At 39.3% G+C, this 26,100-nt stretch overlaps 2 protein-coding genes across 3 annotated transcripts; both read left to right on the forward strand.

The window, feature by feature from the left end:
* The first annotated feature begins 5,478 nt into the window (after positions 1-5,478).
* On the forward strand, positions 5,479-14,414 carry LOC110498202 (coiled-coil domain-containing protein 32). Of its 2 annotated transcripts, none has more exons than XM_036955202.1 (4): positions 5,479-5,805; positions 7,472-7,747; positions 13,651-13,804; positions 13,971-14,414. In XM_036955202.1, the coding sequence occupies exons 2-4, from the start codon at positions 7,486-7,488 to the stop codon at positions 14,152-14,154; spliced, it is 600 nt and encodes a 199-aa protein (XP_036811097.1). In that variant the 5' UTR covers positions 5,479-5,805; positions 7,472-7,485; the 3' UTR covers positions 14,155-14,414. The 2 variants fall into 2 exon arrangements, with proteins under 2 accessions (XP_036811097.1, XP_021430502.2); XM_021574827.2 differs by lacking the exon at positions 5,479-5,805 and adding an exon at positions 6,066-6,221.
* A 2,510-nt stretch (positions 14,415-16,924) lies between these two features.
* Positions 16,925-25,838, forward strand: prlh2r (prolactin releasing hormone 2 receptor). The gene is made up of 2 exons (XM_036955203.1): positions 16,925-18,765; positions 24,143-25,838. The coding sequence occupies exon 2, from the start codon at positions 24,145-24,147 to the stop codon at positions 25,360-25,362; it is 1,218 nt and encodes a 405-aa protein (XP_036811098.1). The 5' UTR covers positions 16,925-18,765; positions 24,143-24,144; the 3' UTR covers positions 25,363-25,838.
* The last annotated feature ends 262 nt before the right edge of the window (positions 25,839-26,100 follow it).

Raw genomic sequence — 26,100 nt, forward strand, 5'->3', positions numbered from 1 at the left:
CTACACGGCAGGACCTGGTCAATGACCTGAAGAGAGCTGGGACCGCAGTCTCAAAGAAAACCATTAGTAACACACTACGCCGTCATGGATTAAAATCCTGCAGCGCACGCAAGGTCCCCCTGCTCAAGCCAGTGCATGTCCAGGCCCGTCTGAAGTTTGCCAATGACCATCTGGATAATCCAGAGGAGGAATGGGAGAAGGACATGTGGTCTGATGAGACAAAAATAGAGCTTTTCGGTCTAAACTCCACTCGCAATGTTTGGAGGAAGAAGAAGGATGAGTACAACCCCAAGAACACCATCCCAACCGTGAAGCATGGAGGTGGAAACAACATTCTTTGGGGATGCTTTTCTGCAAAGGGGACAGGACAACTGCACCGTATTGAGGGGAGGATGGATGGGGCCATGTATCGCGAGATCTTGGCCAACAACCTCCTTCCCTCAGTAAGAGCAATGAAGATTAGTCGTGGCTGGGTCTTCCAGCATGACAACGACCCGAAACACACAGCCAGGGCAACTAAGGAGTGGCTCCGTAAGAAGCATCTCAAGGTCCTGGAGTGGCCTAGCCAGTCTCCAGACCTGAACCCGATAGAAAATCTTTGGAGGGAGCTGAAAGTCCCTATTGCCCAGCGACAGCCCCGAAACCTGAAGGATTTGGAGAAGGTCTGTATGGAGGAGTGGGCCAAAATCCCTGCTGCAGTGTGTGCAAACCTGGTCAAGAACTACAGGAAACATATGATCTCTGTAATTGCAAACAAAGGTTTCTGTACCAAATATTAAGTTCTGCTTTTCTGATGTATCAAATACTTATGTCATGCAATAAAATGCAATTAATTACTTCAAAATCATACAATGTGATTTTCTGGATTTAAAAAAAAAAATCAGTCTCTCACAGTTGAAGTGTAACTATGATAAAAATTACAGACCTCTACATGATTTGTAAGTAGGAAAACCTGCAAAATCATCAGTGTATCAAATACTTCTTCTCCCCACTGTATATCTCACTAGGTCAGGGTATTTAAGTCTCCATATATCCACTAATTCCAATATATCCATGACATTCAAGATTTCCTTAAGTGCCTGAGGGCGATAGTTTGTAGTGTGATTTCCTTTCCGGTCCATAGAGGTTTTTAAGACCGTATTAAAATCTCCCACCATAATAATAGAGTCTAGTGTTGCTTGTAGAGTTGATAAATTTGTATATATATTTTTAAAGAAGCTTGGATCATCATTATTCGGACCGTATAGGTTATCCAATAACATATAAATAATAACATCCCCAATAACATATTTAAAATAATCCATCTACCTTGAGGATCTGTTTGGACAATTTGCACATTTGGATCAAAATTATTGTTAATTAAAACCATCACCCCTTTTGAATTTCTTTGCCCATGGGAGAAGTATATTCCCCCCCCCAGTTCTTTTTCCACAAAACTTAATCTAAAACTGTTGAATTGGTTTCCTGTAAACAAACGATATTATATTCCTTCTCTTTTAGCCAGGTAAATACTGATTGTCTTTTCTTATTATCTACTAGGCCATTACAATTGTAACTGGCTATACTTATTTCACCACTTACCATAATGAGACACAAGTTTCAATTATTTTTACCATAATATATGTTTGTAAACGTACCATTAGAAAGTAACATGATGATTGAGTGTCTATATAGCTGTACCATGATCTTTGCCTTTCTACTAAGTAAAATCTCCAATTGGTCCCTACTATTCCACCCACTAAAAGCCCTCCTCATCCCGAGTTGGGTTGTCATCCCAATGCCTGCAGACCACCATAGACCACCTGTAACCGACTGGGATTACCGAATTGAAGTAGATTAACTGCCAAATGCCTTTCCATCGCCCTCACCTTGATTTGTATTATATATAGCTGTGGATCATCCTCTATTGTCCCTAACATCTTTTACTCCTTCGCAACAGTTGTGGGATACACACATACGCCCACACACACTCAACCCATACCCCCTCACAACCATAAGCTCACTTACTCAACAATTGCACCACCCCAGAGCCCAACTCAAGATAGGTCTTGATTTACAAATGCACTTGCAGTTGCAGCTGCACGAGAAGTCCTGCAAGACCGCACAAAAAATGTCACATCCTAGATGATGGAGGTCAAATGTACACCTTTTCCCTGAAACCCCCACAATACAGTCACCCGTATTGACCATATTCCCAAGCATCTCCATGCAGTCCGACTTTGATTCTGTGCCTCTAGGGTCACAATAATATACCCCCTTTCTGAATGTCCGAGTGTGACCCCCTCCCCATGGGTTACTGCAGCTATTGTTGCCAGCACTGCTACTGCCTGGGTGGGGGCACCCCACTGGAATCCCCACCGGCTAGGTACAAGGTCATCAAGGACCTCATTAGCAGCTTTGAGAATTTCCTTGTGTAGTATGCTCTCCCTTTAGGAGGCTTTGACTTTTCAGGACCAACCCTGCCAAGCAGGCTCAGAATCTTGAGGGGGCAGTGCTGCTCTTGGTCTCAGACCCTCATTTGGCTGCATACATACCACTTACACATACCGCACATAAAACAGTTAGGGACTTCTCCTTAGTATCTGGGTCATTCGGGTGGGTGTCTAGGGTATAGGGTCATGGACCGTACCATTAAAATAGGATTAGAAATAAATAATTTGATGTAATTTATTTTAAAAATGTAGTTCCCCATGATAGGACAATAACAAATCAAATGTATCATCTACTTTAAAACTGTTCCACCATGATAGGACAATAAATAAATAAATAAGACGTATAATTAATTATAAAAGTATATCCATCATCTGAACAACATTGAAAGTCCTCTCATACCCTGTCCCACAGCAATACATTGGCTCTGGGATATGCAACCATTTCATTACTCACTCACTCTACTTTCCAAACCTAACAAATAAAAATAAACATACACCACACCATCCACACATACTGTGCTTTCTGTTTACTTCGTTTTTATCTTCACTATGTTGAATTAGTGCTTGTGTGTTCAATTAGTTATATGTGAAGATATATAGAAAAGCTATATTTTTTATTGTATTTTTACAATCCATAACTGGGCTAGAATTGTATTTATTTTCCTCATCTATGAGATTTTTAAATAACCATGGAGTAGTGTTTGTGTCTCTGAATATTATATTGCTTTATCTCTCTGTCCTCAGTTTTTCTCACTAGGGACTGGAACTGTGGGAGGACATATTTTCATTATGTCCTTCCACAAAGGTACCTGCTCTATCCAGAGTAGCCTACTCTCCCTTTTCTGACAGCTGGAAATACTAGCTAATCCTTTCACCCTCTTCCATGGTAACACAGTCAGCCATGTGGATGATTGGAAGCATCTAACAGACTGACTCTGGTCTTCCAACATGGTGCCTGGTGCGGTTGCTAGGGGATTTGTGACACAACTGCAAACCCTCTATTATAATAATAATCTGAAATCATAATGGCTATAATGATGTAATAGTGCTCTGACAACATAATGCCCTTAATGGGGTAATAATTCTCTGTAATAACAATACACTTGATGTTAGCTAGCCAGAAAACATTGCAAATGTTGGTTTAAAAAACGGTTGGTTTAAAATACTACATGTAAAATACTACATGTAAAATACTACATGTAAAATACTACATGTAAGTAGTATTATAGTAAGCCAACAAATGTAAAACTATTATGAGTAGCAAAGCTTTTCCCAATTATTGATCTTCAAAATTCCATTTGGGTTGCGCAATGGCGGAAAAGGAACTGGATGGCGAGTTTGAAACAAGAAGCGTGAACAACAAGAAGCGTGAACAAGAAGAAGTGTAATGCAGACAAGTATTAGTTTTCTGGCTGGGATGTGTTTTTTTGGATAAGGATGAATATCTGGGAGATACATATGACGTCTTGGTGCTTTCAAGACCACTCTGAAGAAAATGGGTCAAATCATGATGCCAGTGATCCTCAGGTTGTAATGTCGGAGCTCTAGAAAGACGTCTGAGTTTCCGACTTGGAATTCCCATTTGGATTGTTTCCCATCCAATTCCCATTCGGCGCTTGTTTTTTTTCCAGAGTGACCAGTTGCCTTGAACGCGCTGACATCGGAAGTCGTAGAGTTCCCAGTTGTTTTGAACATGGCATTACCATTAGGCAGAAGAGGCAATTGCCTCACAGACCTCACATCATCAAGGGGCCTCATGAGCTTTTGGGTGATAAAACCTAAAGAGCATTCCAGAGCATGAGTTAGTGTTTCTGTTCTATACGGGACCAGGGAGAGATGGTTCCAGTTTGGAGTTGGAGGGACAGACAATAAAAACTGTTGACACAGCAGATACTGTCTGCTATGTATTATAGGTATCTTTCATACAAATCTTAACTATGTGACCCAATCTTTATATCTGTTGTTCATCATGTAGGTTGAAAGGGGTGTATCTTGGCTATAAAAGACCTTTGTACTTTTGTCTCGCCGCTCTCAACGGATCATCAGAAACTATGATTCGTCGACCAGCCATTGCTATTGCAAAGCTCTCACTATTAAAGATTTAGTTTAAGTATAACTCTGACTTGTGTGATAAGTTTGTCTCTCCTCATTTGATAGTAAAGAAATGAACCACCACAGTGGTTAGTACCTGTCACCTGACCAGAATGGATAAGGGAAGAAAGTATTTTGGTTATTTATTTTTATATACAAAGAACACCTCCCTATGCATTTAAATATATATAAGGTGCCACAGGAGGGGTATATAAGGTAAAACAGGAGGAGTATATAAGGTACCACAGGAGGGGTGTATAAGGTACCATAGGAGGGGTATATAAGGTACCACAGGATGGGGTATATAAAGTACCACAAGAGGGGTGTATAAGTTACCACAGGGGCGGTATTTAAGGTACCACAGGATGGGTATATAAGGTACCACAGGAGGGATTTGTAAGGTACCACAGGAGATTGGTGGCATCTTAATTGGGAAGGACAGGCTTGTGGTAATGGATGGAGCGGAATTGGTGGAAGGGTATCAAATACACATTAAACACATGATTTCCATTCCATTCACCATTATTACGATCCGTCCTCCCCTCAGCAGACTCTGCTGTAAGGTACGGAGTAAGACCATTCGTCCCCAAAATACTACAATGTAAAAAAAGTGTAAAGAATTTGGCAGTGTGGCAAATGTGTATGCTGAAGATTGGAGTGAAGAAGGTCAGTGCTGCAATTGTGGAGTAGAGGATGATGATCCAGAATTCCTGTAAGGGTGAAGGAAGTCGAGGTGGGGAAAGTCAGGACGTTCTATCGGATCTCCTATGTGGAGGTAAAAGGATGATGTGTCGCCCTCAGGCTCCTTGAAGGTTTTGTTTTATTTTTGCGATCTTTTTGTTTTCATCCCGCACAGTAGGTGGCGGCAAGTTACCTTTTGGGGTATAGACTGCCAATGAAGATTGAAGGAGAATAATAATAATAATAATAATAATAATAAGAAGAAGAAGGAGAAGAAGAAGAAGAAGAAGAAGAAGAAGAAGAAGATGGAAAAGGAAGAAGATGATGATGATTTCATTTCGCATCAGCTGTAGCATAGATATTAGAGAAAAGCCTATCTGGCTGTAGGCCAGACAAACCTAATCACACTGATAACCTTATTTTTGTGATCTTTTTGTTTTCATCCCTCACAGTAGGTTGTGGCAATTCACCTTTTGGAGTGTCGTCTGCCAATAAACATTGAAGGGGAAGAAGAAGAAGAAGAAGATAAAGATGATGATGATTTCATTTGGCCTCAGCTGATGCAGAGATATTACAGAAATGTATCTCTGGCTGTAGGACGGTAAAACCTAACCCTAACCACAACGCTAACCTTATGCCTAAGCCTAACCATAAATTAAGACCAAAAGGCTTTCTTTTTTTAAACGATTTAACCTATTTTGACTTTGTGGCTGTAGTAACTAGAGACAACCATGTAGGACCCAGCTGCAGGACACACTTCCTGGTCCCCACAGAGCTGGCCAATAACATTGGGATGACATAAATCAAAGCCAATAAGCATCCATAGAACCTCAGAATGACTTGACAGGCAGTTCTAGTCAGATCACTCAAAACACGCCAAAGAAGGATTGCCTTGTTTGGATTTTGTTTGGGATTCTTCCAGCTAGAGGAGCAGGCTAACTAGCTAACGTTAACAAATTAAAGTCCTAGATACTACCTGGTAAAATACTGTTTAGCTGCTCTAAATTGAAGTCGAAGGTAAGACACCAATAAACATATTTAGCTAGCAGAGTGAATGTTTACCATTTATTATTATAAATTCCAATGACAAGGTGATTATTTTAGTTGCAGCTAGCTAACTAAATTGGCGTTAGCATTAACTAGCTAGCTAAATCTAAAGTACGGTAATATCCTAGCTAACAAATAGGAACATTGATTCATTGTTGCAGTTTATCTCATTTCTAATTTGGTGGACAGTTTACCAACACCTTGGGTTTGGTATACCTTCAAACTTAATTGCATTGCTCTTTCTAGCTGTAATTTAATGTATTATTTTGCTTGCTATTAGTAGTTCATAACTTTTTTCCATGGTAGAAAAAGTACTAAATTGTCATACTTGAGTAAAAGTAAAGCTACCTTAATAGAAAATGACTCAAGTGAAAGTCACCCAGTAAAATCTCAAAATATTTGGTTTTAAATATACTTAAGTACCAAAAGTAAATGGAATCGCTAAAATACATTTTAAATTCCTTATATTAAGCAAACCAGACGGCACAATTTTATAATTTTTTTAATGTATTTACGGATAGCCAGGGGCACACTCCAACACTCAGACATTTACAAATTAAGCATGTGTTTAGTGAGTGCGCCCGATCAGAGGCAGTAGAGGGATGGCAAGGGATGTTCTCTTTATAAGTGTTAATTGGAACATTTTCCTGTAAACATGTAGTGAGTACTTTTGTGTGCGAGGAAAAATGTATGGAGTAAAAAGTACATTATTTTCTTTAGGAATGTAGTAAAGTAAAAGTTGGCAGAAATATAAATAGTAAAGTCATGTACAGATACTTTAAAGTACTACTTAAGTAGTTTTTTGGAGTGTTTTTACCTAAGTACTTATTTACTTACTGACTTTATTGTCCCCATTGGGAAATTTTGTTGCAGTGTCATGTACACATTTAAAGTGGTGTTTAAATACAAAACAAGATTGACAATACAACTTTCATAACAGTTACATACCAATAAAACTAATAATAGTAAGAAATAAGAAATAACTTTTTTTTTTAAATAAGAAAAGACTAGCCTGCTGGCCTTACGGGGGTCGATGGGAACATTCGCCCGAGCAATTTAGGAGGGATATCACACCTGGCACAAATTGTCTCGTTCTGTTTTTCCTGCTGAGGGGTGCCCTATACCTGCGCCCAGAGGGGAGTAATTCAAAGTCCAGGTATAGTGGCTTGGGTCTAAAATGACAACACTGACTATATTGTTGATGATGCTTGTCTCAACAGATCACTGTATCTACATGAAGATGATTGACGATTTCGAGAGTCATAAGGCCCGGTCCAGCAGAGATCTGTGGTCAGAGATCTGCTGGAGCCTGCCTGACGTGCAGGTGGAGGAGGAAGATCAAGGCCGAGGAGAGGATAATGCTGCTCTGTTCAAAGATTCATTCCAACCTTCACATGTTGGCAATGACCTGCAATCTAATGGCATGTCTATGAGTTTCTCCTCTCACAGCGTCTGGGAACCTATGGAAGACTCGGATGTCTACATTGCTAGTTTAGGTAAAGTCAATCTAATATCGACCTTCTGTTTTGACTCACCCTTATCTATGGCCCAGTTGATGCCATCAATAGGGCTGTGGCGGTCATTACATTTTGTCAGCCTGTTATTGTCATGCAAAAGGCTGGCAGTCTCACGGTAATTGATCATTAATTAACAGAAACATGTTTAGCATCGCCAGGCTCTACTCATACAAGCAGCATACAAGCTTCTGATGTGCACCTTTTTTATTTATTTTATTTATTTTTTATTTCACCTTTATTTAACCAGGTAGGCCAGTTGAGAACACCTTTATTTAACCAGGTAGGCTAGTTGAGAACACCTTTATTTAACCAGGTAGGCTAGTTGAGAACACCTTTATTTAACCAGGTAGGCCAGTTGAGAACATGTTCCTTTGGAACATCTACATTTTTAAAAGTATAATAAATGAATTGAATACACACCATCACAATAAATTCATTATTTATGTTAGTCAGGTCTAAACAAAACATTATGATATGATTATATATATATTTTTTTCAGAATATGTGTTGGGCCTACTTTATATTATCTGGCTATCCACCATGCCATATGCTATAGGCTTGTTCATTTAGCAGACAAGATATAAGTCCCGTGCCATTATTTTATATGTTATAGGATTTTATAATAAGAAGGATATATTTGAACTTAGCTTAATATATAATATATAATCTATATTTTTCCCATTCTGGAGTGAGAGTGCGCGCATATGCAGTGGCTATGTTGAGCATAAAAGTGATAATTTGAAACAGGTCCTATATACTAGATTTAGAGTTCTTTGGCAACTTTAGAATGCCTTATAAATCAAAAGATATATGGGTTGCATGATGCGACTATATAGGGCTATTGATGCGACTATATAGGGCTATTGATGCGACTATATAGGGCTATTGATGCGACTATATAGGGCTATTGATGTGACTATATAGGGCTATTGATGCGACTATATAGGGCTATTGATGCGACTATATAGGGCTATTGATGTGACTATATAGGACTATTGATGTGACTATATAGGGCTATTGATGCGACTATATAGGGCTATTGATGAGGCTATATAGGGCTATTGATGCGACTATATAGGGCTATTGATGCGACTATATAGGGCTATTGATGCGACTATATAGGGCTATTGATGTGACTATATAGGGCTATTGATGCGACTATATAGGGCTATTGATGCGACTATATAGGGCTATTGATGCGACTATATAGGGCTATTGATGCGACTATATAGGGCTATTGATGCGACCTATATAGGGCTATTGATGCGACTATATAGGGCTATTGATGCGACTATATAGGCTATTGATGCGACTATATAGGGCTATTGATGCGAGCTATATAGGGCTATTGATGTGACTATATAGGGCTATTGATGCGAGCTATATAGGGCTATTGATGAGGCTATATAGGGCTATTGATGCGACTATATAGGGCTATTGATGCGACTATATAGGGCTATTGATGCGACTATATAGGGCTATTGATGCGACTATATAGGGCTATTGATGCGACTATATAGGGCTATTGATGCGACTATATAGGGCTATTGATGCGACTATATAGGGCTATTGATGCGACTATATAGGGATATTGATGCGACCTATATAGGGCTATTGATGCGACTATATAGGGCTATTGATGTGACTATATAGGGCTATTGATGCGACTATATAGGCTATTGATGCGACTATATAGGGCTATTGATGCGAGCTATATAGGGCTATTGATGCGAGCTATATAGGGCTATTGATGCGAGCTATATAGGGCTATTGATGCGACTATATAGGGCTATTGATGTGACTATATAGGGCTATTGATGTGACTATATAGGCTATTGATGTGACTATATAGGGCTATTGATGCAAGCTATATAGGGCTATTGATGCGACTATATAGGGCTATTGATGTGACTATATAGGGCTATTGATGCGACCTATATAGGGCTATTGATGCGACTATATAGGGCTATTGATGCGACTATATAGGGCTATTGATGCGACTATATAGGGCTATTGATGCGACTATATAGGGCTATTGATGCGACTATATAGGGCTATTGATGCGAGCTATATAGGGCTATTGATGCGGACTATATAGGGCTATTGATGCGACTATATAGGGCTATTGATGCGACTATATAGGGCTATTGATGTGACTATATAGGGCTATTGATGCGACTATATAGGGCTATTGATGCGACTATATAGGGCTATTGATGCGACTATATAGGGCTATTGATGCGACTATATAGGGCTATTGATGCGACTATATAGGGCTATTGATGAGGCTATATAGGGCTATTGATGCGACTATATAGGGCTATTGATGCGACTATATAGGGCTATTGATGTGACTATATAGGGCTATTGATGCGACTATATAGGGCTATTGATGCGACTATATAGGACTATTGATGTGACTATATAGGGCTATTGATGCGGCTATATAGGACTATTGATGTGACTATATAGGGCTATTGATGTGACTATATAGGGCTATTGATGCGACTATATAGGACTATTGATGTGACTATATAGGGCTATTGATGCGACTATATAGGACTATTGATGCGACTATATAGGGCTATTGATGTGACTTTATAGGGCTATTGATGTGACTATATAGGGCTATTGATGCGACTATATAGGACTATTGATGTGACTATATAGGGCTATTGATGTGACTATATAGGGCTATTGATGTGACTATATAGGGCTATTGATGCGACTATATAGGACTATTGATGTGACTATATAGGGCTATTGATGTGACTATATAGGGCTATTGATGCGACTATATAGGACTATTGATGCGACTATATAGGGCTATTGATGTGACTATATAGGGCTATTGATGCGACTATATAGGACTATTGATGTGACTATATAGGGCTATTGATGTGACTATATAGGGCTATTGATGCGACTATATAGGGCTATTGATGTGACTATATAGGGCTATTGATGCGACTATATAGGGCTATTGATGCGACTATATAGGGCTATTGATGTGACTATATAGGCTATTGATGTGACTATATAGGCTATTGATGCGGCCTATATAGGGCTATTGATGCGACTATATAGGGCTATTGATGCGGCTATATAGGGCTATTGATGCGACTATATAGGGCTATTGATGCGACTATATAGGGCTATTGATGCGACTATATAGGGCTATTGATGCGACTATATAGGGCTATTGATGAGGCTATATAGGGCTATTGATGCGACTATATAGGGCTATTGATGTGACTATATAGGGCTATTGATGCGACTATATAGGGCTATTGATGAGGCTATATAGGGCTATTGATGCGACTATATAGGGCTATTGATGCGACTATATAGGGCTATTGATGCGACTATATAGGGCTATTGATGCGACTATATAGGGCTATTGATGCGACTATATAGGGCTATTGATGCGACTATATAGGGCTATTGATGAGGCTATATAGGGCTATTGATGCGACTATATAGGGCTATTGATGCGACTATATAGGGCTATTGATGTGACTATATAGGCTATTGATGAGGCTATATAGGGCTATTGATGAGGCTATATAGGGCTATTGATGCGACTATATAGGGCTATTGATGAGGCTATATAGGCTATTGATGTGACTATATAGGGCTATTGATGCGACTATATAGGCTATTGATGCGACTATATAGGGCTATTGATGTGACTATATAGGCTATTGATGTGACTATATAGGGCTATTGATGCGAGCTATATAGGGCTATTGATGCGACTATATAGGGATATTGATGAGGCTATTGATGCGACTATATAGGGCTATTGATGCGACTATATAGGGCTATTGATGAGACTATATGGGGCTATTGATGCGACCTATATAGGGCTATTGATGCGACCTATATAGGGCTATTGATGCCACTATATAGGGCTATTGATGCAACCTATATAGGGCTATTGATGCCACTATATAGGGCTATTGATGCAACCTATATAGGGCTATTGATGCCACTATATAGGGCTATTGATGCGACCTATATAGGGCTATTGATGCCACTATATAGGGCTATTGATGCGACCTATATAGGGCTATTGATGCCACTATATAGGGCTATTGATGCAACCTATATAGGGCTATTGATGCCACTATATAGGGCTATTGATGCAACCTATATAGGGCTATTGATGCGACCTATATAGGGCTATTGATGTCTTAATTATGGGGCGTTTAGAGCGTTGGGCCAGTAACTGAAAAGTTGCTAGATCGAGTCCCCTAGCTGACATGGTACAAATCTGTCATTCTGCCCCTGAACAAGGCAGTTTAACCCACTGTTCCTAGAATTTGTTCTTAACGGACTTTGCTAGTTAAGTAAAGACTAAATAAATAAATAAACATTTAACAAAAAACAATATTAATAGGCCATGCAAAATCCAAAACGAATGCACTATAATTGTAGGCTAAATCTGAATTTGTTTATTTTAGGATAGACAAATTATTTACCAAATATCGTAAATCAGTATTTTGTTAAATGTTTTTCTGCCATGTGTAATTGGCTATGTATTGTATAATCATTATACACAATCATTATTTTAATTCAGCGTTTGAGGGGGCTTGGGCTCATATATAGACTTGTGCTTATGCATTAGCTCTAATATGCATATGGCAGTTTTGAATTAATCATCACCTTAGAAAGCGCTGACCACTTCGTTGTCAGGCTTTGAAACAACATCCACAAGTACCATGTTTTCCACTCATGTCAGAGTGGTTAGCAGGACAATAGAGCCCTGAGTAACCAGGCCATTAGCGACCTGATGATCGTTAGCGAATTGGGTAGGCTACTACTAATGCATGTCCAGAATGCATAAAACGAGATTTCCGTGACTCAACTGTCATGTAGAATTTTACTGCAGCCGTTGTGATAATAGAGTCACCGTTAACAGTGCTAGTCATGACTCATGACTGCAGGTGTGGAGGTAATATAGTCACCGTAACAGCCCTAGCCATCAACCCTGGTCCTTGCTAGTATGGAACAAAAGCCTGTATACCCAACAGCTACCTAGGACCAGTGTTGGTGACCATCACTGCTTTACTGTAGTTAAGAGGGTCAGTCTTCTTTCCATTCTTGATGTTGGATTGACTCTGTACCGGTACCCCCTGTATATAGCCTCCACATTGACTCTGTACCAGTACCCCCTGTATATAGTCTCCACATTGACTCTGTACCAGTACCCCCTGTATATAGTCTCCACATTGACTCTGTACCGGTACCCCCTGTATATAGCCTCCACATTGACTCTGTACCGGTACCCCCTGTATATAGCCTCCACATTGACTCTGTACCGGTACCCCCTGTATATAGCCTCCACATTGACTCTGTACCGGTACCCCCTGTATATAGCCTCCACATTGACTCTGTACCGGTACCCCCTGTGTATAGCCTCCACATTGACTCTGTACCGGTACCCCCTGTATATAGCCTCCACATTGACTCTGTACCGGTACGCCCTGTATATAGCCTCCACATTGACTCTGTACCGGTACCCCCTGTATATAGCCTCCACATTGACTCTGTACCGGTACCCCCTGTATATAGCCTCCTTATTGTTATTTTATTGTGTTACTTTAAAGTTAAGGGCTCTGAAGTAAGCATTTCACGGTAAGGTCTACACCTATTGTATTCAGCGCATGTGACAAATAATTTGATTTGATTTGATAGATGTAAGCTGTAGTTCATGCAGAATATTTTATGTCCAGAAAGATAAAGAATTGGGAAAGTATCCAAACACAGGTTTTACTGTTAATCCTGGTCTCCCCTTGGCTATTTGGAATGATCGTGAGATAGCCAGAAATCAAGGTCCCATATTACTAATGAAATTCATTCTAAATCCTGTCTTTCAGAGAATCGTCTGAAGAGAATAAAGGGCCAGTGTACTGAGGTGACATCCAGGGAGATGCTGCGCTCCCTATCTCAGGCCAAAACAGAATGCTGGGATAGATTCTTGCACGACGCTCAGAGCTCGGAAATCTTTCAGGAGGACGAGCTAGATCAGAGGTGAGTAGAAGAGCATCATTTGTTGTAGTAAGTCTGATATAACTCACTATCACTGAGCAGCTTTGAAGGCTGAGCTTGTAAAGTTTATTACAGGTCCACCGACCGTTCTGTTGTCAACCTTGCCTCTTTGTGTAATGATAGGATGTGTGATAACTTCCCTTCACAGTACCCTGGAGCATCTAAAGCGTTGGCTGGTACCTGAGAAAGTGGCCATCAGCGCTGAGGAGCTGGAGTGTCTCCTCCTGCCGTCACTGAGCCGAGAGCAGACCTCCACGGACCAATCACAGAGCAGATCAGAGGCAGCCGCTCAGAACCACGAAGAGGACAAGAGTCCCATACCTGAGAAATAGCTTCCTGTTCACCGCAGACATTTTTGTACGTTATCATGTGTTATTCATGTTCAGAAACATGATTGAATTTCCTGTACTGTCATTATTAGGTTATGTGTATTTGTCTTTATTATTGAGGAGAAAGAATTCGGTGACATATGGTTGCAAATATTGGATCGGTCCATTTTTTTGTCATGTTACTCCCATCAAATGTTGTTGATTTTATGATATGGTTAGAATAAAAAGCGGTTAATTGTTGGGGTAATATCCCGAAAACCACACCGGTTGCATTTTTGTTAGGCTACTACACTATGTTGGTCTATAATGTTGTAACGAGCTTTGCCACTGCTTTTAGATACCAGTCCAATCAAGAGTATTAATAGCTCAGATGAAATCATTATAAATGTAGCTACTATATGTTCATTATTATGTATGATAAATATACTACATTCATTACAATGTATGATAAATATATTACATTCATTATAATGTATGATAAATATACTACGTTCATTATAATGTATGATAAATATACTACGTTCATTATTATGTATGGTAATACATATATATATTATAATGTATGGTAAATATATTACGTTCATTATAATGTATGATAAATATATAATTTCATTATAATGTAGTATATTTACCATACATGGTCATGAACGTAGTATGTTTATCATACATGGTACTAATGAACGTAGTAAATTTATCACACATGGTAAAGAACGTAGTATATTTATCACACATTATAATGAACGTAGAATATGATTAGCATTAGTACCACGTATGATAAATATGCTACATTCATGACCATGCATGATAAAAATACTACGTTCATTAGTACCATGCATGATAAATATACTACGTTCATTATAATGTATGATAAATATACTACGTTCATTATTACAATGTATGATAAATATACTTATTTCATTATAATTTATGGTAAATATATACTTTCATTTTAATGTATGATAAATTTACTACGTTCATTATTACCATGTATGATAAATATACTACGTTCATTAGTACCATGTATGGTAAATATACTACGTTCATTATAATGTATGATAAATATACTACATTCATTATTAGCATGTATGATAAATATACTACGTTCATTAGTACAATGTATGATAAATATACTTATTTCATTATAATGTATGGTAAATATATACTTTCATTATAATGTATGATAAATATACTTACAGTGCCTTGCGAAAGTATTCGGCCCCCTTGAACTTTGCGACCTTTTGCCACATTTCAGGCTTCAAACATAAAGATATAAAACTGTATTTTTTTGTGAAGAATCAACAACAAGTGGGACACAATCATGAAGTGGAACGACATTTATTGGATATTTCAAACTTTTTTAACAAATCAAAAACTGAAAAATTGGGCGTGCAAAATTATTCAGCCCCCTTAAGTTAATACTTTGTAGCGCCACCTTTTGCTGCGATTACAGCTGTAAGTCGCTTGGGGTATGTCTCTATCAGTTTTGCACATCGAGAGACTGAAATGTTTTCCCATTCCTCCTTACAAAACAGCTCGAGCTCAGTGAGGTTGGATGGAGAGCATTTGTGAACAGCAGTTTTCAGTTCTTTCCACAGATTCTCGATTGGGTTCAGGTCTGGACTTTGACTTGGCCATTCTAACACCTGGATATGTTTATTTTTGAACCATTCCATTGTAGATTTTGCTTTATGTTTTGGATCGTTGTCTTGTTGGAAGACAAATCTCCGTCCCAGTCTCAGGTATTTTGCAGACTCCATCAGGTTTTCTTCCAGAATGGTCCTGTATTTGGCTCCATCCATCTTCCCATCAATTTTAACCATCTTCCCTGTCCCTGCTGAAGAAAAGCAGGCCCAAACCATGATGCTGCCACCACCATGTTTGACAGTGGGGATGGTGTGTTCAGCTGTGTTGCTTTTACGCCAAACATGTTTTGCATTGTTGCCAAAAAGTTCAATTTTGGTTTCATCTGACCAGAGCACCTTCTTCCACATGTTTGGTGTGTCTCCCAGGTGGCTTGTGGCAAACTTTAAATGACACTTTTTATGGATATCTTTAAGAAATGGCTTTCTTCTTGCCACTCTTCCATAAAGGCCAGATTTGTGCAATATACAACTGATTGTTGTCCTATGGACAGAGTCTCCCACCTCAGCTGTAGATCTCTGCAGTTCATCCAGAGTGATCATGGGCCTCTTGGCTGCATCTCTGATCAGTCTTCTCCTTGTATGAGCTGAAAGTTTAGAGGGACGGCCAGGTCTTGGTAGATTTGCAGTGGTCTGATACTCCTTCCATTTCAATATTATCGCTTGCACAGTGCTCCTTGGGATGTTTAAAGCTTGGGAAATCTTTTTGTATCCAAATCCGGCTTTAAACTTCTTCACAACAGTATCTCGGACCTGCCTGGTGTGTTCCTTGTTCTTCATGATGCTCTCTGCGCTTTTAACGGACCTCTGAGACTATCACAGTGCAGGTGCATTGATACGGAGACTTGATTACACACAGGTGGATTGTATTTATCATCATTAGTCATTTAGGTCAACATTGGATCATTCAGAGATCCTCACTGAACTTCTGGAGAGAGTTTGCTGCACTGAAAGTAAAGGGGCTGAATAATTTTGCTCGCCCAATTTTTCCGTTTTTGATTTGTTAAAAAAGTTTGAAATATCCAATAAATGTCTTTCCACTTCATGATTGTGTCCCACTTGTTGTTGATTCTTCACAAAAAAATACAGTTTTATATCTTTATGTTTGAAGCCTGAAATGTGGCAAAAGGTCGCAAAGTTCAAAGGGGCCGAATAATTTCGCAAGGCACTGTATTTCATTATAATGTATGGTAAATATATACTTTCATTTTAATGTATGATAAATTTATTACGTTCATTATTACCATGTATGATACATATTCTACGTTCATTACCATGTGTGATAAATATACTACGTTCATTACCATGTGTGATAAATATACTACGTTCATTACCACGTGTGATAAATATACTACGTTCATTATCATGTGTAATGTACTGTGCTAGATATTTTAGATTCTGTAAGTTGGATGAGAGATTAATTTTTATTACGGAAGCTTTTGAAACAAAGCTAATGAACTTGAAAAAAGTATTTCTCTACTTGTCTTTCTTTCAAGTTCAGAAAATACTCCCAAAAATCACTGGACATGCACACTACATGATACTCTATAGCCTCTACTGTTTAGCCTCTACTGTATATCCTCTACTGTATAGCCCCTACTGTATAGCCTCTACTGTATATCCTCTACTGTATATCCTCTACTGTATATCCTCTACTGTATAACCTCTACTGTATATCCTCTACTGTATATTCTATATTCTATCCTCTACTGTATAGCCTCTACTGTATATCCTTTACTGTATATCCTCTACTGTATAGCCTCCACTGTATATCCTCTACTGAATAGCCTCTACTGTATATCCTCTACTGTTTAGCCTCTACTGTTTAGCCTCTACTGTATATCCTCTACTGTATAGCCTCCACTGTATATCCTTTACTGTATATCCTCTACTGTAAATCCTCTACTGTAAATCCTCTACTGTATATCCTCTACTGTTTAGCCTCTACTGTATATTCTACTGTATAGCCTCTACTGTTTAGCCTCTACTGTATATCCTCTACTGTTTAGCCTCTACTGTTTAGCCTCTACTGTATATTCTACTGTATAACCTCTACTGTATATCCTTTACTGTATAGCCTCTACTGTATAGCCTCTACTGTATAGCCTCTACCCTATAGTCTCTACTGTATATCCTCTACTGTATATCCTCTACTGAATAGCCTCTACTGTATATCCTCTACTGTATAGCCTCTACTGTATATCCTCTACTGTATAGCGTCTGCTGTATATCCTCTACTGTATATCCTCTACTGTATAGCCTCTACTGTTTAGCCTCTACTGTATATTCTACTGTATAGCCTCTACTGTATATCCTTTACTGTATAGCCTCTACTGTATAGCCTCTACTGTATAGCCTCTACCCTATAGTCTCTACTGTATATCCTCTACTGTATATCCTCTACTGAATAGCCTCTACTGTATATCCTCTACTGTATAGCCTCTACTGTATATCCTCTACTGTATAGCTTCTGCTGTATATCCTCTACTGTATATCCTCTACTGTATAGTCTCTACTGTATATCCTCTACTGTATATCCTCTACTGTATATCCTCTACTGTATAGTCTCTACTGTATATCCTCTACTGTATATCCTCTACTGTATAGCCACCCCTAGATGGCAGCATTGTGATCCACAAAATAACTTAGACGTAAATAAATCCGCACAGCCAAATAATATGTTGACTGAGAACTAGTAGTGAGTGACATTCAGAATTATATAAACTTTCTTATGTACTTCATTTAATAATAGTCAGCAGTGGCGACTCGAGCAAATTAAATCATACGTCTGTGGAGCCCCCCCCCCCTAAGCAGTCAGATTGCTCCTTATTCAGATGCAGCAGTGAAAAGGTGGACTACTTGAAGGGAGACAGATTGACGGAGGGAGCTGTGCAGAAATCCTTCTCACAAGAGTTGCTTTGTAGAATCTCTCTTGGATCTCTGTTGAAGTTGCTCAACTACAACAACAAAAAAGGTCAATATATATTCAATGTGTTTTTTGTTATATATTTATAGAAAATGCTGCTTCCGAAGGGAAATTAAAGAATATAGGATATTTCAAACGTGGATTGTAAAATAAGTTGGGATTTTTCTTTGACATTAAGTGTGCATGCTTTTGCGTAATACAATTATTGCATTTTTTACTAGATGATATTCATTCTGGAATACATTTATTTCACACTATGACCATGGACTGTAGTTGATTTGATACAAGACCACTATACAGTATGATACAGAAAACATCTTGTTTGCATGTCAACTGATTTAAATGTTTGAAATTTAAGCCAATTTATTAGTCAGGTGAGTGAGCATTAACATTTTTCCACAATGGAACAACAACTATAGGCAAAGGCAACGACTTTATGGTTTATACAGTCTTCCTAGACTAGTGGCTATGTTAGTAGACAAGTATGCATGGACAGTAACTCTAGTCGTGAAGAGCTACGGGTCTAAAACTTAATTAATTAAACCATTCATTCATCCAACAATTTATTCATCCATCCATCTCTTCATTAATTAACCACTCATTCATCCAACCATTTATTCATCCATCCGTCCATCTCTTCATTAATTAACCACTCATTCATCCAACCATTTATTCATCCATCCGTCCATCTCTTCATTAATTAAACCATTAATTCATCCAACCATTTATTCATCCATCCATCCATCTCTTCATGAATTAAACCATTCATTCATCCAACAATTTATTCATCCATCCATCTCTTCATTAATTAAACCATTCATTCATCCATCCATCCATCTCTTCATTAATTAACCACTCATTCATCCAACCATTTATTCATCCATCCGTCCATCTCTTCATTAATTAAACCATTAATTCATCCAACCATTTATTCATCCATCCATCCATCTCTTCATTAATTAACCACTCATTCATCCAACCATTTATTCATCCATCCATCCATCTCTTCATTAATTAAACCATTAATTCATCCAACCATTTATTCATCCATCCATCCATCTCTTCATGAATTAAACCATTCATTCATCCAACCATTTATTCATCCATCCACCCATCTCTTCATTAATTAAACCATTCATCCAACCATTTATTCATCCATCCATCTCTTCATTAATTAAACCATTCATTCATCCAACCATTTATTCATCCATCCATCCATCTCTTCATTAATTAAACCATTCATCCAACCATTTATTCATCCATCCATCTCTTCATTAATTTAACCATTCATTCATCCAACCATTTATTCATCCATCCATCCATCTCTTCATTAATTAAACCATTCACCCAACCATTTATCCATCCATCCATCTCTTCATTAATTAAACCATTCATCCATCCATCCATCTCTTAATTAATTAAACCATTCATTCATCCAACCATGTATTCATCCATCCATCTCTTCATTAATTAAACCACTCATTCATCCAACCATTTATTTGTCCATCCATCCATCTCTTCATTATTTAAACCATTCATTCATTCATCCATCCATTTATTCATTCATCCATCTATCTCTTCATTGATTCTTAATTAATTAATGATACATTTCCTGAGATATCATACTCTTGAGTCCCGTACAGCCCTGATAAATATGAAATCATGAATGATATGGTTCTCCTTCACAGATGCATTTATTATGTAAAGGACTTACCTGATTTATGTCTCTATCTGTCTTTTTGAAAATGGATTAGGCTAACATGATGAATTTTCTTCAAGTTTACCCATGGTCCAGTTCACACCAAGGTCCCCCTGTGGTCCACACAGAAACACAGTCACCTCAGACTCGTGTTTTCTCTGCACCAAGCTCAGAAATACAGTTTGACTCATATCTATGAGCACATTGAGCTTTCCCACTTTTATTATTGACCCATATTGTCATTTGGAGAATCTGTTTAGCCATGATCTAAATACACACATTGTGGCCTATCCGTGTCAAACCTGAACATGATTTAATCGTATTATTTAATAGTCCAGATCAGATTCAGAACGTTTGCTAATACCATTTGGAACTTGCCTTGTCCCCCCCCCCCCCCCCCCCCCCCCCCCCCCCCCTCACCCCCCACCCAACATTAAATTGAATGTAGCTGTGGACATTTGAATGGAACATGTTTATTTTTGTAATGGCGGGCATGTTCTCTCTGCCAAAACAATAGCAAAGGATAGAGGGGGAAATGTAGAAAGCAACAGAGTTCTGAATGTATTACTACATGAGACTGATATTGTCCAGGGCAAAGTGCACCTCATTGTCAGCTCAGGTCAATCGAAACGGGGCAGCAGGTAGCCTAGCAGTTAACAGCGTTATGCCAGTTTACCGAAAAGTTGCTGATTCAAATGCCAGTGCTGACAGGTAAAAAAAAATCTGCCGAGGTGCCATTGAGCAAGGCCCTTAACCCTAATTGCTCTGGATAAAAGCGTCTGCTAAAATGTAGAAAATGCAAATAACCTCTATTCAGAAAAACTCTCTGAATACCAACAAGTCTCAATCATTTCACATTTCAACTATAGACTAATCACATAGCCTGCAAATGAGAGGCAAAGTGTTGAAGAGGCATAGTTCATTTTCAAAGGTTATCCCGACTGATATTTCCGTAGGTGTTGTTGAATATGGAAGATGATAATTAGCCTTTTAAATATCATTATTCAGAACTTTACCACGCTATGAGAGACTATGATGAGGTGATGAAATAGACAATGAATGAGATATCACAATTACACCATTGATAATATGCGATTTGACAGCCAAAGTACCCCTTAACATTAATTCAAGGGTAAAATTTGGTTTCTCTTTTTACTGACCTGCATTTCTTTATTGTAGTACGATTTAGCCCTGATGATGTTTTCTCTGATGTTTTCTCTGATGATGTTTTCCCTGATGATGTTTTCCCTGATGATGTTTTCCCTGATGATGTTTTCTCTGATGATGTTTTCCCTGATGATGTTTTCTCTGATGATGTTTTCCCTGATGATGTTTTCTCTGATGATGTTTTCTCTGATGATGTTTTCTCTGATGTTGTTTTCTCTGATGATGTTTTCCCTGATGATGTTTTCCCTGATGATGTTTTCTCTGATGATGTTTTCTCTGATGATGTTTTCTCTGATGATGTTTTCTCTGATGATGTTTTCCCTGATGATGTTTTCCCTGATGATGTTTTCCCTGATGATGTTTTCCCTGATGATGTTTTCCCTGATGATGTTTTCTCTGATGATGTTTTCTCTGATGATGTTTTCCCTGATGATGTTTTCTCTGATGATGTTTTCCCTGATGTTGTTTTCTCTGATGATGTTTTCTCTGATGATGTTTTCCCTGATGATGTTTTCCCTGATGTTGTTTTCCCTGATGATGTTTTCTCTGATGATGTTTTCTCTGATGATGTTTTCTCTGATGATGTTTTCTCTGATGATGTTTTCCCTGATGATGTTTTCCCTGATGATGTTTTCTCTGATGATGTTTTCTCTGATGATGTTTTCTCTGATGATGTTTTCTCTGATGATGTTTTCTCTGATGATGCTGATGATGTTTTCCCTGATGTTGTTTTCCCTGATGTTGTTTTCCCTGATGATGTTTTCCCTGATGTTGTTTTCTCTGATGATGTTTTCTCTGATGATGTTTTCCCTGATTATGTTTTCCCTGATGTTGTTTTCCCTGATGTTGTTTTCTCTGATGATGTTTTCTCTGATGATGTTTTCTCTGATGATGTTTTCCCTGATGTTGTTTTCCCTGATGTTGTTTTCCCTGATGATGTTTTCCCTGATGTTGTTTTCTCTGATGATGTTTTCTCTGATGATGTTTTCCCTGATGTTGTTTTCTCTGATGATGTTTTCTCTGATGATGTTTTCCCTGATGTTGTTTTCCCTGATGTTGTTTTCTCTGATGATGTTTTCTCTGATGATGTTTTCTCTGATGATGTTTTCCCTGATGTTGTTTTCCCTGATGTTGTTTTCTCTGATGATGTTTTCTCTGATGATGTTTTCTCTGATGATGTTTTCTCTGATGATGTTTTCTCTGATGATGTTTTCCCTGATGTTGTTTTCCTTGATGTTGTTTTCCCTGATGTTGTTTTCTCTGATGATGTTTTCTCTGATGATGTTTTCTCTGATGATGTTTTCTCTGATGATGTTTTCCCTGATGATGTTTTCTCTGATGATGTTTTCTCTGATGATGTTTTCCCTGATGTTGTTTTCCCTGATGTTGTTTTCCCTGATGATGTTTTCCCTGATGATGTTTTCCCTGATGATGTTTTCTCTGATGATGTTTTCCCTGATGATGTTTTCCCTGATGATGTTTTCCCTGATGATGTTTTCTCTGATGATGTTTTCTCTGATGATGTTTTCCCTGATGTTGTTTTCCCTGATGATGTTTTCCCTGATGATGTTTTCCCTGATGATGTTTTCTCTGATGATGTTTTCCCTGATGATGTTTTCCCTGATGATGTTTTCCCTGATGATGTTTTCTCTGATGATGTTTTCTCTGATGATGTTTTCTCTGATGATATTTTCCCTGATGTTGTTTTCTCTGATGATGTTTTCCCTGATGTTGTTTTCCATGATGACGTTTTTTCTGATGATGTTTTCTCTGATGATATTTTCCCTGATGATGTTTTCTCTGATGATGTTTTCCCCCGATGATGTTTTCCCCGATGGTGTTTTTTCTGATGTTTTCCCTGATGTTGTTTTCCCTGATGATGTTTTCTCTGATGATGTTTTCTCTGATGATGTTTTCCCTGATGATGTTTTCCCTGATGATGTTTTCTCTGATGATGTTTTCTCTGATGATGTTTTCTCTGATGATGTTTTCTCTGATGATATTTTCCCTGTTGTTGTTTTCTCTGATGATGTTTTCCCTGATGTTGTTTTCCATGATGATGTTTTTTCTGATGATGTTTTCTCTGATGATATTTTCACTGATGATGTTTTCTCTGATGATGTTTTCCCCGATTATATTTTCCCCGATGGTGTTTTTTCTGATGTTTTCCCTGATGTTGTTTTATCTGATGATGTTTTCTCTGATGATGTTTTCTCTGATGATGTTTTCCCTGATGATTATTTCCCTGATGATGTTTTCCCTGATGATGATTTCCCTGATGATGATTTCTCTGATTATGTTTTCTCTGATGTTGTTTTCCCTGCTGTTGTTTTCTCTGATGTTGTTTTCTCTGATGATGTTTTCCCCGATTATGTTTTCCCGATGTTTTCCCTAATGATGTTTTCTCTGATGTTGTTTTCCCTGATGATATTTTCCCGGATGTTGTTTTCCCTGATGTCGTTTTCCCTGATGTTGGTCTCTCTGATGTTGGTTTCTCTGATGTTGGTTTCTCTGATGTTGGTTTCTCTGATGTATTCCCTGTTCTGTTGTGTTTTACAGGGATGGACAACAGGGAGTTTTCTCTGAACTGCTCTTGGGTAGAGAACACATCTCTCCCTGCCTACTCCTCATCGTCCTCCTCCTCCTTCACTGGGTTGGATCTCCTATTTGACCTGAAGCCCCTATTCATCCCTCTCTACTCCATGGTGATCCTGGTCGCCTGCTCTGGCAACCTCCTGCTGCTCTTCCTCATCGGGTTTAACAAGAAGAGACACAACACCACCAACTTCCTGATCGGCAACTTGGCGCTAGTCGATTTGGTCATGTGCATCTTCTGCGTGCCCCTGACGGCCTCCTATGCCTTCGACAAGCGAGGGTGGCTCTTCGGACGCTTCATGTGCCACTTTGTCACCTTGATGCAGTCGGCGACGGTTTTCGCAGCCGTCTTGTCACTCACAGCCATTGCAGTGGACCGGTACGTCGTTGTGGCCTATCCCATTCGCAGGCGGTTGGGTTGCCAGTTTTGCTGGGGTTTGGTGGCTGCCATCTGGTTGTGTAGCCTTGCGTTCTCCACTCCCACGGCTCTCCACATTGGCTACCTGGACCTGAGCGCCACCGGTCTCCACATGGTCGTATGTGAGGAGTTCTGGCATGGCCAGGAGCGGGGTCGCCTTGTCTACTCCTGCTTTGTCCTGCTCTTCTCTTATTTTGTGCCACTCGCCGCTGTGTCTGCATCCTACCTCGCTATCTCCTACCACTTGAGACAAAGGAACATTTCTGGTTTGATGGCGGCGGGTCCTGTTTCCAATCAAATGAACTGGGGGCGAAAGAGAAGAAAGACTTTCTGCCTCCTCCTTGTGTCGGTGCTCTGCTTCGCCTTCTCCTGGCTCCCTCTTCAGGTGGTCAATCTCATCCGCGACCTGGATACTGACTTCACCATCCTGGGCAAGAGCCACGTCAACGTGATCCAAGTGTCGTGCCACCTGTTAGCTATGAGCTCGGCGTGCTACAACCCATTTATCTACGCGTCGCTGCACGACAAGTTCCTGTCCTGCCTGTGTCATCGTGACCTCTTCCCCCGTCACAGAGGAGTGGGGGGTCGAGGGCCAAGGGGAAACAGCAGCAGCTTCATGACATCCCACCGACTGCACCGTGTGAACACCTTCTCCACCCTGGGCGACATCCCGGTGGTTCTGGGGAACAAGATGCCACAGGAGAGCTGGCCGTTGCGGCAGGCACATAAGTCCTCAACCACTACAATTGACCATAATTACATGTAGTTGGAGTTTGAATGAGGAAGCACCTTATGGCACATGGGCCAGAGCACTGAAAGCGAAGGATGTATCTGAAAGATCAATTTCCTCCCCTTTGACCTCATCCTCTAATTAATTCCGAGAAGGACGTCAGGAGAGAGTAATCAAGAAAATACTAATGAGATAGAGTCCCTATCGCTGAGAAGTCAACCAACAAAACATTTGGAAATCAGGTGGGATGAGGTTGGCACCAATGTAGCTGACAGCTGCACCTGAACGAGTACGGATCCATGACAAAACAATATATTTCTGAGCTTACAGTCACTGGTAGTCATTGGTAGAAGATAACTGCCAAAATAAAGGAAACACCAACATAAAGCGTTGGGCAACCACCAGCCAGAACAGCTTCAATGCACCTTGGCATAGATTCTACAAGTGTCTAGAGCTGTATGGGAGGGTTGCGACACCATTTTTCTATAAGAAATTCCATAATTTGGTGTTTTGTTGATTTTTTTTTAAATTTTTTTATTTTACCTTTATTTTACTAGGCAAGTCAGTTAAGAACAAATTCTTATTTTCAATGACGGCCTAGGAACAGTGGGTTAACTGCCTGTTCAGGGGCAGAACGACAGATTTGTACCTTGTCAGCTCGGGGGTTTGAACTTGCAACCTTCCAGTTACTAGTCCAACGCTCTAACCACTAGGCTCCCCAGGATGATGGTGGAAAGCACCGTCTCAGGTGTCGCTCCAGAATCTCCCATAAGT

Source organism: Oncorhynchus mykiss, chromosome 19 (assembly GCF_013265735.2).
Source record: "Oncorhynchus mykiss isolate Arlee chromosome 19, USDA_OmykA_1.1, whole genome shotgun sequence".
Taxonomy (NCBI): domain Eukaryota; kingdom Metazoa; phylum Chordata; class Actinopteri; order Salmoniformes; family Salmonidae; genus Oncorhynchus; species Oncorhynchus mykiss.